The sequence below is a fragment of the Lotus japonicus genome, chromosome 1 (assembly GCF_012489685.1).
Source record: "Lotus japonicus ecotype B-129 chromosome 1, LjGifu_v1.2".
In the NCBI taxonomy this organism is placed as follows: Eukaryota; Viridiplantae; Streptophyta; class Magnoliopsida; order Fabales; family Fabaceae; genus Lotus; species Lotus japonicus.
In genome coordinates this window covers 10,148,935-10,164,156 of record NC_080041.1, presented here as the reverse complement: position 1 = coordinate 10,164,156, position 15,222 = coordinate 10,148,935, and the positions used below count along the sequence as shown (strand labels likewise).

General features: G+C 35.6%; 2 protein-coding genes across 2 annotated transcripts; one reads left to right on the top strand and one right to left on the bottom strand.

Moving 5' to 3' along the window:
• The first annotated feature begins 2,084 nt into the window (after nt 1-2,084).
• Nucleotides 2,085-5,409, top strand: LOC130733534 (amino acid transporter AVT6C-like). The gene is made up of 5 exons (XM_057585757.1): nt 2,085-2,757; nt 2,980-3,132; nt 3,335-3,538; nt 4,103-4,568; nt 4,972-5,409. Exons 1-5 carry the CDS (start codon nt 2,397-2,399, stop codon nt 5,087-5,089), a joined length of 1,302 nt encoding a protein of 433 aa, XP_057441740.1. The 5' UTR covers nt 2,085-2,396; the 3' UTR covers nt 5,090-5,409.
• Nucleotides 5,410-6,224: 815 nt separating this feature from the next.
• On the bottom strand, nt 6,225-10,200 carry LOC130733533 (ribosome biogenesis protein NOP53-like). The gene is made up of 12 exons (XM_057585756.1): nt 9,926-10,200; nt 9,239-9,411; nt 8,975-9,023; nt 8,840-8,871; nt 8,649-8,729; nt 8,440-8,550; nt 8,227-8,306; nt 7,661-7,780; nt 7,449-7,571; nt 7,171-7,237; nt 6,996-7,072; nt 6,225-6,495 (listed from the first exon to the last, which is right to left on the bottom strand). Exons 1-12 carry the CDS (start codon nt 10,092-10,094, stop codon nt 6,489-6,491), a joined length of 1,089 nt encoding a protein of 362 aa, XP_057441739.1. The 5' UTR covers nt 10,095-10,200; the 3' UTR covers nt 6,225-6,488.
• Nucleotides 10,201-15,222: the final 5,022 nt, after the last annotated feature.

The window sequence follows — 15,222 nt, the reverse complement described above, 5'->3', positions numbered from 1 at the left end:
TAATGAAGTCATGAGCCTTTATTTCAAATAAAAAATTGCAAGATCAAAAGCTCAACAAAAGAAATTTAAGGAACGATTTAGATTCAACTCTATGAGAAACTAAAAAGATATTTAATCCTATAAAATTTATATATATTATGAATATAGTATTTAATACTTTTGTCCATGTAATTTTTTTTTTACAGGGCTTATTCATGGCAACTTTTATCATAGGTATAATAGATTATGTATTCTTCCGGGTGGTTTTAGAGACGGATTGCCTACAACTTTTTGAGGCTTGGAAGAAGAATAGACCATGAGATTCTTATTTATTTTCAGTTTTAAATGATTGTCGAGACATGGTCTCTTACTTTACTAGTTTTGATCTTTCCTTTGTTCGCCGTTCCGGTAATAGTGTGGCTGATTTCTTGGCTAAGAACTCCTCAAAATTTTCCAGCGTTGTTTGGATTGAGGTGGTTCCCCCGGAATTGGATCTTTTGGTGACTTCAGATGTATTAGCCTCTATGGCGTTTTGATTTCAATATATAATCCAGTTTCAAAAAAAAAAAAATTAATAATCTCATTTTTATTGCAATTTGGAATTTATTTTTTCACATACCCTATCTTTTTATAATTATTTAATTTCTCTATTATTATTAATTTAGTTTAAGGAAATAATTAATAAATATTATCATATTAAATATGAGTTTAATGGATATGCACTGACAGTGTAAAACACCTTTACACAGTCATCCAATTATATTGCAGTATTTTGCCATGTCATTAATTTGATTTTAAAAATTAAAACTGAATTATAATTCTGCACCACGTGACCCGACCCACGTTCTCCCACGTGCGCTGCTTTCTTCTTCCTTTTGCAGACTTTACATGGCCCTCTCCAAACTAAGAAGGAGGTCTGCGATCAAGCTCTTATCAACCAACTTGGCCTTCATCGTCGCAGCAACCTTCATCGGCGACAAAAGCACCGCGACGTCTCAGGCGGCAAACACCGTTGTGTCTCCATCGACACCCGACAACATTCACGACCCTATCATGTTGTTCCTCGATGAGCCAATCTCTGATCTGCACTCTACCAGCGTGTTCACGAGGTGAAGGTGCTGCAACGATCCGCTCACATCGGCGACATCGTCATCATTTTCGTTCACCCGCTTCAGAATCCCCAGGCTCTTGGACCGCCTCATCTTCCTCTCCCACAGGCCACAACAAACCGTCTTCGGTGTACAAGAAAGATGAATTGGATCTCTTCCACGATGTAGAGGAAAGTCCAGAAGAAAAAAAAGGTTGAAATTATTCCTGATGATGGCATAAAGACCTCTGATTAGGGTTTACAGTGAGGTGGGAGGTTGATCGGAAATTTACAGGCTACAATTCGGATCCAGATCCAGTTTTGATTATATTTTTAATTTTTAAAATCAAATTAATGACATGGCAAAATGCTGCAGTATAATTAGATGACGGTGTAAAGGGTGCTTTACACTGTCAGTGCATATCCATTAAACTCATTAAATATTTAAAACTCCCATAATTTTTTTACAAAACAGATGAATTTGTGATTGATAAAAGGAAAATATTTGACTAATTATTAGTTTTTCAAATATAACACTTTTGGTTCCTTAATTTGTTTGTTTGAACATGAATTAATACTACTAAAATAACATGTGGCACAACAGTGAAGGGTTGCATGAGGTTCACAACAGCCACTTCTCCGTCCAAATTCATTTCGTGTTCGTATTCGCCACGGTTTTAGACTTTCTTAATTGGCTATATATGATCATGCCAGTCCAACCTGTCAATTACACACACATAAAACTTATATAATTAAGAATCGACTAAATGATAGCTCAAGTGATAAGAGCTGACATAAAAATTGGATGAGATGAAGGATTCAGGATTCGAACCTTGAAGATGATTAATTTACTAACATTTACCTATAAAAAAAACGAATCGACGAAATGAATCTAGACAAAGTTTTGAATTAAATCACCTTAGTTATTATCAATCAATCTAAAACTACGTTGATTTAACTCAAATTTTGTCTAGATTCATTTAGATAACCTCATAATATCACAAGATCTGTCCACATTCATTTGCTGCTGAAATCCATCACAGCTTCACTGTCTTTCTCTATACAAGGAATTTGCTCCGGCCACCACAACCTGTATCCTTCATCATTTCTCAACCCAACTATAGCACTTGCCAGAAAATTCACCACCACCACTCTTCAATTTACAATTCCACCCTTCCCCTTTCTCTCTTACACAGTCACATACATTCTCCCCCCTATGGCATTACAGTAAATTCATACCTCAATCATTCAAAACCAAAGTACCTATAAATAATTCCAACTCCTCCGTCCGTAACAAACAACAACAAACAAACACTCTCTTACCGCCGGAATGTCGCCGGTGGCCGGAGCAAAAGTTCCTCTGCTACCAGGATCCAAGCCTATAGCGGAGCCGGCAACAGTCTCCGGCGCCGTGTTCAATGTCTCTACCAGCATAATTGGCGCCGGAATCATGTCTCTCCCGGCGACCCTGAAGGTTCTGGGCGTGGTTCCGGCGTTTGTGCTGATTCTGGTTATCGCTTTTCTAGCTGAAGTGTCAGTGGACTTCCTCATGAGGTTCACGCATTCCGGCGAGACGACAACGTACGCCGGCGTTATGAGAGAAGCGTTTGGGCCATTAGGAGCAGTAGCAGCTCAACTCTGCGTCGTGATTACTAATCTTGGGTGCTTAATCATGTATCTCATTATAATCGGTAAGCATCAACAATGCAAATTTTCAATAGATTTTCATCATCAGTTGAATTCATAAGAAAAAACAGAGCAGAAAAAAACAGAGCGGGGAAAAAACCCCAGCAAAATTCATCTGAAGAGTTTGAGTTTTAACTTTTTCTGGGTGTCTATGAAAAACCATGGTTATTTTTGGTGGTGTCTTGATCTGTTTTAACGTTTTGTGTATTGTGTGATGAACTTTACAGCTGATGTACTTTCTGGAAATCAACCTGGAGGGGAAGTGCATTTGGGTATTTTGCAACAGTGGTTTGGAATTCATTGGTGGAACTCAAGGGAATTTGCTCTGTTTGTCACCTTAGTCTTAGTTCTGCTTCCATTGGTCTTGTATCGTCGTGTAGGTCAGTGACTAGTTCATTTGAGTTTAATTAGTGTTTCAGTTTAAGTTAGTGCATGTTGATATAAGTTCATTTGTGTCACATGTTTTTGTTTTCTTGCATTTTGAGATGGAAAAATTCAATACACAATGGCATTATTGGCATATATATCCATTATTACTGACATTGAGTTTTGTTGTGTTGTGCTATTGTGTGCTATTTACAGAGTCCTTGAAGTTCAGTTCTGCAATATCAACTCTTCTTGCTGTGGCTTTTGTTACCATATGTTCTGTGTTGGCAATCATTGCTCTTGTGGAAGGGAAAACACAAACACCTAAATTCTATCCAAGTTTGGATCGCCAAACTTCTTTCTTTGATCTGTTTACAGCAGTTCCAGTCATTGTCACAGCCTACACATTTCATTTCAATGGTACTAACTACTTACTACTACTAGTAGTTACTTTAAGCATCTTTGTTTAGAAGATTTGACTAACCTTTAAGCAATCTTTGCTTAATGGATCTCTTTTTTTCCCATTAGAATCGATTTGTAACATATAAGATACTTACATATGCTTCGGTCCAGAATTTATTCCGACTTTAAAATCAATTATAAAAAGATTTCCAAACATGCTCTTAGTGTGCGTTTGAATCAGCGTTAGCAGAATTGATTCTAGACAGAATCGATTCTCCTAAAATTGCAAATGGTAAACATGAGTAAAATGATGTGATTTATGTTTGGCTAGTTTTATGAATTCTTTTTGCATGAAAATGTCATGAGATTTAGTTCTAAAACCTTATAATTAATTATGTTCAATGCACAAAGCCACAAACAACTATTTGTTAGTGGCAAGTAAAATTGATTCTGATACTATGGGTACACACACTCACATAATTTCAACCGGTTATTTTAACTTAGTAGAACCTAGTATTGATTATGTTTTCCAAACATCCTCTTAGAAGATTTCTTTTTGCTGATAATTGGTTTTTTTTGCAGTGCATCCAATTGGGTTTGAGCTTGGAAAACCATCTGAAATGACAAAAGCTGTTCGAATAGCACTAGTGCTTTGTGCTGTGATATACTTCACAATAGGCCTATTTGGGTACCTCTTGTTTGGGGAGGCAACACAATCAGACATTCTTGTCAATTTTGACCAAACTTCTGGTTCTGCACTTGGTTCCTTGCTCAACACGTTAGTCCGTTTAAGCTATGCAATTCATGTCATGCTAGCATTCCCTCTTCTGAATTTCTCTTTGAGAGCCAACATAGATGAATTCTTCTTCCCCAAGAAGCCTCTTCTAGCCACTGATAGCAAGAGATTTGTGATTCTCACTGTGGTTCTGCTAGTCTTGAGCTACATTGCTGCTATTGTAGTTCCTGATATTTGGTACATTTTTCAGTTCTTGGGATCAACATCTGCTGTGTGCCTTGCCTTTGTCTTCCCTGGCTCTATAGTTCTAAGGTAATTTATCTTGCCGGAACAATACTTAGACATCCAAACAGTGCCAACACGCTTAAGACATCCCCTTTTTCTCGAATTTGGATCCTCTGCAGCACATATTCTTTACAACTTCCTCCTGCACAACCATAACCATTGAGTTTTACAATTTATGGTTAAGATCAATCTAAATAAATAATAGATTAAAAAAATTAAAAATTATGGCTATTTGTGTGCAAAGGCTACAGGGGATCCAAATTCATTTTTCTCATTACCTTATTTTCTTATCACATTCATCATATTATGTACAAATCATTTTCCTTAATCTTATTCTCTTCCTTTCAACTTTCCATCAAACAAGACAATTTACAAAAAAAATGAGGCTTTGTCTAACTTTTTTTTTCTCCTTTTTTTTCAAAAATGACAGGGATTTTCATGGTATATCAACTAGAAGGGACAAAATCATAGCTCTGCTAATGGTTATACTAGCTGTAGTAACAAGTGTAATTGCTATCTCCACCAACATATATAATTTTTCCCGGTAAAAGTTCATCATAAATTTGTATCTTTTTTCTTTCCTTTTGTATTTTGGTTTAGAAGCTTACAAAGATTAGGGGAAGAGGGGGCCTGGAGAGAGAGCTAGAGAATTCTAGAGTCATTTGATTTTTGAGGCGCTTGTGTTTCTTGGGTTACTGTAGATGTCATTGTTGTTGATTGTAAAGTTCATAGATGTATGAAAATGTAATGTATGTAAACATGCAAAGAACATGAGATCCAAATTTATGACTGAAAGGGTGACAAAGTTTGGACACAATATCTTGTAAAACTCGTAAGTGCAAATATACACCAAGTGTTGTTTGATCCATTTGACACACATTTTGACTCATTAAGGGAGAAACAATATTTGTCAAGACACTCATTTCAACAAAAATTCAATTCAACACGTATTCAACAACAATCTTATTGATGCTAACATAGTGGTCTCATTCATGAAAACATATTATGTAGCCCTACTCATCCACTATGAAGGGTACATGTATTAATATTATCCATTGCATGTCATATGGTCTATCTCTTTCTCTCAATTCTTTTAAATTGATTCATTGTACTAATGGGGTTCATTTGTTTAATTTATTCTCTCCATATTTCTAATTTGTCAATTGTCATATGTCATGTGCTCTATCAATTAGGTGTTAGTGCTCAAATGCTCCACAACCAATCGGTCTAATAAAAACATGTGATCCTTGCTATGCCACATCATCATGAATCTAGTTGATTGTACTCATCATAGTTATCCTTCCTAATAATACACCCAACTCGTGGAACACGCGAATTAATTATTATTATTATGTTTTTTGGACTTTGTAAATAATTTATAAAAGTGTAATCTTGTAAAAACAATTACAAAGAAAATATAAAATAATTTTATAGACTCTGCATGCAGTTGTAATTTGAGTTTTGACACTATTCTGCAATTTGTTATAAAGTCAACAAGTTATACTAGACGTAACTATGAAGTTCATACGATTTTACAAGCAAACCAAAATAGTCCGGGCAAGGATTTGGTCTACTTTATAGAATCAACAGATTTACCTCCTTTTTAAAAAATGTTGACATCTTAAACACTAAACCAACATGTTGAATAATGTATTTAAAAGAGTATGTTGCTAACAATTAAAATAGTGCTGAATAAACCCTTATGCATTCTAACAAGTGAGTTGCTATATCTATAGTTATTTGCTTTCCAATAAAAAGGTAAAATGTATTAAATAAAAATACATACGATATTGAAGTTTACAGCAACCGAAAATGTGTGAAAATTGAGCTAAATAAGAAAAAAGCATAATAATCACTGAAAAAGAAACTTTCTTGGTCTTTCATCCATCCCTAGTCTTCTTGCTACATATCCAGGCCTGAATTTTGGAGTCAACGACGAAGAGAAAACTACCTCCTGTACAATGCAAACCCCCCATAGGATCAGAAGAGCTTTAATTCATAATAATGACTAAAAAAAAACACAGCATTTTATGGAAGTAAAATCATTGAAAATATGAACTGTCCACTGTAATCAAAATCCAGATGAAAGATGAGACAGTAAGGCTTATTCATAAACTAATCTGAGAAGTTTATTGAACTCATAATATGTTATGGGTAGGTATAAAAGCTTATTTATAGGTTAATCAGAGTAGCTTGCGAAGATAAGCTTAAAACTTCTCATAGATAGGTTTGCTATCAGTGTTAATGCTATATACATAAGCTCTCCCAAACACTTGAATAAATGTTAATGCTATAAGATAAGCTCAAATAAACTCTGCAAAACAGGGCCAAGAAGAAGACAATAAAGTACAGGCTCATTGCAGGCAGTAATATATGTCCAAAATCAAAATATGAACCTTCTATTGCTAAATCTGTTTGATATAAGATGATAGACCAGTTTGAAGTTGAACTAACCTTTTACTCTTGGTTGGCACAATCAATCCTCTTTTCTGAAAGCTTTTATATCTATCCTTTAAGAGGGTGGAACAACCCTATATAGATAGGAACAAAAGTAGGAAAATTTACTTGTATGTTCACAAAAAAAGACACCAAAATAACCAATCTCAGGAGGAGAAATTTGCAAGCATACCTTAAGCTTGCGGATTGAACCACTTATCTCTTCACTTAATAAAACTTGAACAGGAGCTGGCACAAACCTGTTTTGAGAATGGAATCAGTGAATCATAACTACCGGATTCTATTGGTAGGCTTAAGTAACAGAGAAGCTCAACAAACACTGGGTAAATTTTTGTTGTAAAATTGAAATAGTAATTATCACTAATACAGTTAAGAACACTTAACAACTGCTTCCATGCCCATAAGTATGATGCGGAAAGCAAATTCAGATAAATACAAAAGATTGCTTACTTGTGCTTTCCTAAGCGTGGCGGACACACCTTTAACTTCTCTTCCATAGCAACATGTCTCCTCAAACGTCTTCTCTTTTTTTCCTCATCTTCTTTCGCAATTTCCTCAAAAATTTCAGGTAAGCTGTAGCCCAAAGAACCAAAGATGTTATATATATCATCTCATATTGTGGTTGAAGAGGGAGGGAGGGAGAGAGAGAATGGTCACATTACCTATCAATTTCTTTTGATATATCCTTCCTCTTCTTTGATTCAAATTCTGTTTTCAGTTGTTCTTTGCGCCTAGCTCTCTTATTCATCACAACTCTAGTCACTCTCTTTGTTTTAATAGGCCTGTCTCAGAGTAATTCAAACAATACAAGTACATCAGATCTTTAAAAAATTATGGGGTTTTGATAATAAAATGCCACCCAATACAAGTTACTACCATAGCATGTTAAGAAATTAAGATATTTTGCAGATTTCAGAAGAAATTTAAAATTTACATAATTCTTTATGAAAAAATAGAATGTGATCTCAGTAAAAAAATATTTTTATGTATCTAAGAAGTATTGTTAACAATAGCAGAAGAGACTATAAATTAAATGCAGAAAAAGGACCATAATAGTGATCAACAATTCATTCAGATGCCTGAATTACTATTGTACATAAAATCATGAGCAGAAAATAAACAGAAAACAATACATTATATTAACTGCCTCGATGGTAAAAAAATATAATTTGGGGGTTAACTAATATTATTAAATAATGTCAGGTTAATTTAAATTATGATAGCTTACCCTTTCTCTGCTGCATCATCCTCATTGTCAGGATTACTTTCATCATCATCACTACCATTATCCACATCAAGAAAATACATCTGACAAAAAAGCATGTTACTGATAAAGCAGGGACAAACTCACAAAAGCCACATAAATTCACATCTAAAGCTTTATAACTGTGCCAAAATTATTTAGTGCAGTAACTATATAAATGAAGCTAACGCTACTCACATCTTCTTCAGCAATAGGTTCTCCAGGAACAGTTAATGGCACTGGTTCAGGGCCCAATTCATCTTTGTAGACTTTTTGCATTTCTTCCGCGACCGCAGAAGCTAACATATCCTGATTTAACAATCAAGCTCTTAAGATTCTTCCTCAAGATTACAGACAAAACAAAGATCACAAATGGCATGGGAACACATAATTTCTCAAGAAACTACCTGATGGCTTTCAAATGCAGGATTAAACGAGCATCCCGGATGATCAACCTCTACTGCTGGAATAATAGAAGACTTTGACACCTGCTAAGCAGGCATCCATCATATTATCAGCTCAAACATTGAAAGTTCCATGAAGAAAAAATGAAATAAGAAATTCATGATACAAATATCTGTAATGCCATAAACTGTACCTTTTTCTTCTTAACCTTCTTGATGTCCTCACCTGCAAGACAATATCAAAAACCCTATGTGAAAAATCCTATAAAATTTAATAACAAAAAAGCACACCAATACTTCAAATTAATAAAAATATAAGTATAAGGTACCTTGGTCACCCCATATATCAAACGTGCCGGAGGCTAACGTCGAATCATCCTGATATGGATCATTAGAGATAAGAAATGTCAATTAAACAGATTTGAAATAAGGTTTAAGTTGAAAAGGGGACAAGAAGTAACCACCCAATTTTATCCAGACGTGATCCTAGCTGAGCAAATAATTCAAAGTTTCAAACATGATCCAATAATACTAGAACTTTAGCCAATCCTACTAGTATTTCAGCCTTACAGCATAATGAACAACTTACTAACCTTATGAACATCTTGATTGGCCTCTAAACTTATAGAGACCGGTTTACGGTTCTTAGAGCCCTTCTTCAGAAACGAAGACGGCACTGGCTTAACAAATTGGTTCTTCTGTAGCACACTATCAACACGGAGCACTCTTTCTCTATGTTTTTCAATCTTTCTCTTCACAGCAAGATCTATGCACATGAAATTATATATTTTCAAGCCAAATACAGATATATCCTAATCCAATAACCAATAGAAAACCCAACTCATTCTGGTAGAATAAATTGGCATTTTGGAAATAGTGTTTTTTCCACACCAAAAAATTAGCAGATACTAGAAACACAAATAAATTACCATTAGCCCATCTTTCAAATAAACTTAAAATCAAAACTTTTTCTCATGGCAGCCCCCATACAATAAAAATCAGCATCTGAGCATCTCCCATTATTTTCTTTGCATATTTTACACTTCAATCACTACCCTACCCACATCAAAATTTGCGATGAAAACACATACTTCTCACATAGATAATTATAATTAGCCCATCTTCCAAATAAATTGAAAATAAAAACTTTTTATCATGGCAACACTTCAATCACTACCTACCCACATCAAAATTAGTGATGAAAAACACACTTCTCACATAGAAGCCAGTAATTACGAAAAAAATGCATATACCCAGATGAAAGAAAGATCAAATGGTACCTTTGGACTTGTCTTCGTAAAAGAGGGTGTCACTGGCAACAGCTTCAAGGGAGCCTCCAGAGAGAGCATCCTTAGTTGATTTCTCAAAGAAATCTTCTATGTCTTCAGTGCTTATGTTAGCTCTCCATGCCTTCTTACCCTTCCTTGAACCCTTTGCTTTCTTCCCCATTATTCTCTCACAGACTATGCTTGAAGGTTCAAGGGTTTTCACGTTCAGTGTTGGATTTCACAGAACAGGGTTTGCAGAAGAGGCAGCGACAACGTGCGGCGAGAGCGAAATAGAACACGTTTGTCTACTGAAGGACCTCGTATTGGGCCACGTTATATTGGGCCTCATATATTGATTTGTGGATCATTGACAAAAAAAATGGAAAGAAACCGGATCGGTCCGGTTTAAAAAATTAAGAAAAAAATTCAGCTAAAAGATATATAAAAACTTCAATTAATCCTCAATTTGATAAAAAAGAAGGATTGTGAGACTGATCCAAATATGGAGATTGAAATAAGCTTCGAGTGCGGTTTGTGATCTCAAATATTAGTTTTGGTATTTGCTTTAGAGTTTAATTTCTATGCACTGACCGTCAACCAATCAGATTTTGAGGATGTGAGAAAATCTCTTTTTTTATTTAATTTTATTAATTGCTGTAGCACATCCTTGAAATCTGATTGATTGACGGTGTAAAAAAACTTTACACCGTCAGTCCATCATCATTTTTCTCTTTGCTTTATTCTTGGCTATGAGGAGATAATTTTGTAACGGTCGCTACTCTATGCAAATGGAGCGGATCTAATTGTTACGGATACTAGGGTTTGTTTTTTGGGCTTTGTTTCACATGGACTACACATTGATAAAACTGTGAAGTTACATTTTTTTTTTTTGAAATGATGAAGTTACATTACTAGAATAGAAATAGGCTTGAAAATTAATATATTATAATATTATTTGGTAACGCTCATTTATAAAGAAAAGTTTAAAAAAAAAAACAAAGTAAGAAAAGTTACTAATATATAATATACTTATAAAACAATCGAATATACTATTTAGACTTTGGAAATTTCGTGGTAACATTAACATTTATAATATAGTTTTAATTGGTGATATGAAAATTTTAACATTATTCAATAGTGATTGAACCTTTGACTCACTGGTTGGACCAGTGACTCATTGACTCAGTGCCTTGACCGAGTCGATGACCGATTCGAGTTAATAACACTGATCGGGATAACACAACTGGTAGATGATTTGACTTGTTAAGCATCTAGGCCAGAGCTTGATCATTGAGCGATGCATTATGAAGAATGATTTTATTGGGAGAAACTACCCTTTTAATGTAATCTCAAAGTTTTGAGAGGATTAGTTTCATTACTCATTCGTGTTCTCTTGTTCGATGAAGTTGGACTTGGGCCCATTCAACATATTGTGAAGCCCGCTTTATACCAAATTCCTCTTGTTGGACTGCATATTGGACTCTACTAGTTTGAGATATTTTCTATATAAGTTGTTCCAAATTTTAAAGAATAAATTGGTTTTGACAAATAAAAGTAATAACTAGGTTGTTGAGGAGGAAATGGGAAATGCAAGGGAGATCATGAGAGAGGAAATGAACATTTTATATGATATTTTGCTTATATTAATTGAGGGTAAATTTAAATTACCCCACTCACTTAATATATAAAAAAGTGTTGTATTGGAGTAATATTTATTGTGGTTCATTTAATAAAAAATGCATTAGTTCGGTACCCCTGAAAATGAGAGAATTTAATTAGTACCCTACAATTTACTATTTAGATAATTAAGGACTAAGTTGCAAATTTATAAAATTTATTGCAAATAAAATCATGGCAAATCAAAACAAAGGTTATGGAACCCTTTTATCTTAAAAGAGTACTAAAGAAATTTCGTAAGAGAAATTAAGTGAAAATAAAAAACAACCACCATCTTAAACAAATTTTCGTTTCACCAAATTGAAATTCTCTGCAAATTCTTCATATTGAATTCTTGTTCGATTCATCGTTTGGTGATTGTCACCAGTTGATTTCTCTTGATCAGGGGACTGCGTCCTCCTCGCTTGTTTTCACGCCTGTGTAGCGTGTTCCGGGGCCTCGCCCCTCCATATAACCAAAAAAAAATAGAGCAAATAAATTAAATTGTAAGACACTTTTATCTTTTAATAGAGAAAAATACAATTTAGAAACAAAAGAAATTAAATTTTAAAAATAATATAATTTGATTATTCTCAAAAATTGAAAATAGTTTAATTCATCCATTTTTTAGCCACATATGACTGAGAGAGTTAAACGACTTCCTAGCAAGATAGTCTGCCTCAGCATTGCATTGGCGTTTTACATGGACAAGCCTACAAGAGTTAAAACTAGATTCCAAGCTCAAACAATCGTGCACACTTGATGATAGGTAAGAAGGGTTATCCACCCTTGCCTTCCAAGCGTGGTATAGAAGCACACAATCTATTTCAAACAAAATAGTTCTGAATCCAAGCTCCTGAGCTACCCCATGGCACATCGGTAACACAATAACTCCGCAAGCAATGGAGAAGTGTCAGCCCTCATCACCTCTGTTGCCACCGCTAGAACTTGTCCCCTGGAATTCCTCACGACCATGCCAAAACCATAACCCTGCAATTGTCTAACGGAGGCATCAAAGTTAATTTTGATCGTCCCAGCTGGGGGTTTGCACCACCCCACTGGTTGTGCTTGAGCTTGCTCATCCTCACCAGGTGCCGCGAGCAACACCACCGCATCGAAGCCATCCGGCCCATGCTTGTCCTCACACATAAACAAATTGTGATAGGCTTCCACAATCACCAACGGAACTGGAAGGAGAGCAACCTAAAATACTTGCTTGTTCCTCCTGTTCCAAATGGACCATGCCATCGAGAAAATAACGTTCAGAACCTTATCTTCACCCACCTGCAACCAAGAAGAGATCCATTCGTGGAAGGGGATTGACATCTCAAGCACACGAATGCTTAGCGGACAAGAGAACCACACAACCCGAGCCAAAGGGCATGTAAGGAGCAAATGGGATACCGTTGCTAGCTCCTCAAGACACATAGGGAAAAGACTCTCCACCGCCACACCTCTACAGACTAAATTCGTCCTTACTGGAAGCGTCTCATCGCAAGCTCGCGAGACAAATTTTTTGCATTTAGGGAGAGCATGGGCTGCCCATATACCTTACCAGTTTACCACTATCCCAGACGAAGACGAAGGCAGGGACCTCGCCGCTGCATCAATCCCCGACTTGACAGAAAACACGCCATCCGCAGTATGAGGCCACATCAACATATCACGAGGTCTTCTGACTGAGAGAGGGATATTGAGAACATGTGAAGCTACACCAGGTGGGAAAACCGTGAAAATCTTGCCTCTATTCCAAGTACCATCCAAGTTCATGAGCTCTACAACCATCGTTAGTTGGGAGTTCCCAAGCCTGTCCTTGTGAGCGGTAAGATCATCAACCCCTTGCACCCATCTATCCTCCCAAAGACGAATGCTCTCTCCATTTCCCACATGCTAGCAGTAAGCACTATCGAAGGCGTTACAAGCTTGGAGAATACTCCGCCATGCAAAGCTTGGTCTAAACCCAAGAGTCGCTGCCCGTAAGCTAGAAATCTGAAAGTAACACACCTTGAAGAGTCGAGAGGCTAGACTAGACTCAACAGTTGTTAGACCCCACCACTGCTTACCTAGAAGCGTCAGGTTGAAAGCTCTCAAGACACGGAACTCCAACCCCATCCTTCTTGGGTTTTGCCAACTTGTCCCACCGCACCCAATGAACTTTCCTAGTAGTTACATCGCCACCTAAAAAAAACCTAATCATCAATATTTCAATTTGAGTGCACAAGGAATCAGGGAGGAGGGAATATCCCATAATATACGAAGGAATTGCTTGAGCCAATGCCTTGATGAGAACTTCTCTACCTGCCTTAGAAAGTGTCTTCTCTTTCCATCCTTTAAACTTCTTCCATACACAATCCTTTATAAAATTGAAAAATTGTCCATTAATCATATTACTCCCTCCGTTCCTAATCTTTTGTTGTTTTAACTTTTGGCCTAAATTCCAAAACTTTTGTTGTTTTATAAATCCAATGCATTTTTTCTCAATTTATTTCATATATACCCTCATTTAATACTATACCTCTCACCTACCACCTCTTATTTTCACCAATCAAAATCATAACAAATTTCTTAACCAATAACTATTATTCTCTCTCTTCACTATAAGAGAACATTAAATAGGGGTGTTTATGTCAACAAATATATCAATGATTGCACTCTTAAACAATGTGCATAACCTTAAACAACAAAAGATCAGGAAGGGAGGGAGTATCTTTGATAAATTCTAGCATTAATGTTGCCTCTCTGTTTGCTTGCTTGTCCATGAGCAACAAGCACTCGTCACTCAACTTTATGATTTTAATAAATTTTGTTTCCATTGTCACACACTCACACATTGGCATGTGAATGTACTTTTCCAAAGTGCAACTCACGTGACCTTTTCTATCTCGATCTCAACTCAACTCAAGTAACCAAAATCCTAAAATATTACGTAGTACAAGAACAAAATATTTAGCGACAAAGGAATTAATTATGAAAATAAATAATATATCTAAAAGAACATTAAACTCAAGAACATGCACACACATGATTAGTAAAAATAGACAAATATCGGCATACATGGATTTAAACACTTCTTTATTTACCGTATGTGTCTTTTAGCAATCAGAAATGTGTGAATCTGTCATGAGTTTCATTTTCATATGTAGAGACAAGCATTGCAGATTCAAATTTTTAAATAATTTGGAATGTCACGAGAAACTTTTCTGAATTGAGCAATATAATTATTTCTCCATATAATTGGACCCTAAAAAATGTTTCTGTTTTTGGTTTTATTGTGGCCTCATTTGGTCACAAGATCAATATCACACAAATGGACACCAAAACGCGTACAGGTAAGCAACATATACAATATTGATATTACTTGTATTCTTCATATCACCAATTAATTTTATATAATTTACGAAATTACATAGACACTTCAATCTATTTAATTAATAATAAAATTAAATCAGCATGATATTGATAATCATATTATATATATAAAACCAGAAAGGTAATACAAGTGATGAATGTGCATTTTATTTAAGAAATTTCGCCTAGGTTTTTGCCCTGGGTTCGATCTCACATGAGATAAAAAATAATACATTTGTTGTCAGGGACATCACTACCGTATCCCGAGCCAGATTAGTCACATGGTGTCCCTTTCCCAATAGAGA

Bases quoted from the DNA above. Each gene is read 5' to 3' on its own strand.
- LOC130733534 (XM_057585757.1), top strand. From the start codon at position 2,397: ATGTCGCCGGTGGCCGGAGCAAAAGTTCCTCTGCTACCAGGATCCAAG. The intron at 3,133-3,334 runs GTCAGTGACTAG...TGCTATTTACAG, and splicing joins GGTCTTGTATCGTCGTGTAG to AGTCCTTGAAGTTCAGTTCT. The intron at 4,569-4,971 runs GTAATTTATCTT...CAAAAATGACAG, and splicing joins CCTGGCTCTATAGTTCTAAG to GGATTTTCATGGTATATCAA.
- LOC130733533 (XM_057585756.1), bottom strand. From the start codon at position 10,094: ATGGGGAAGAAAGCAAAGGGTTCAAGGAAGGGTAAGAAGGCATGGAGA. The intron at 8,872-8,974 runs GTACCTTATACT...ATTGTCTTGCAG, and splicing joins TGATATATGGGGTGACCAAG to GTGAGGACATCAAGAAGGTT. The intron at 7,781-8,226 runs GTAAGCTATCAT...ACTCTGAGACAG, and splicing joins GATGATGCAGCAGAGAAAGG to GCCTATTAAAACAAAGAGAG.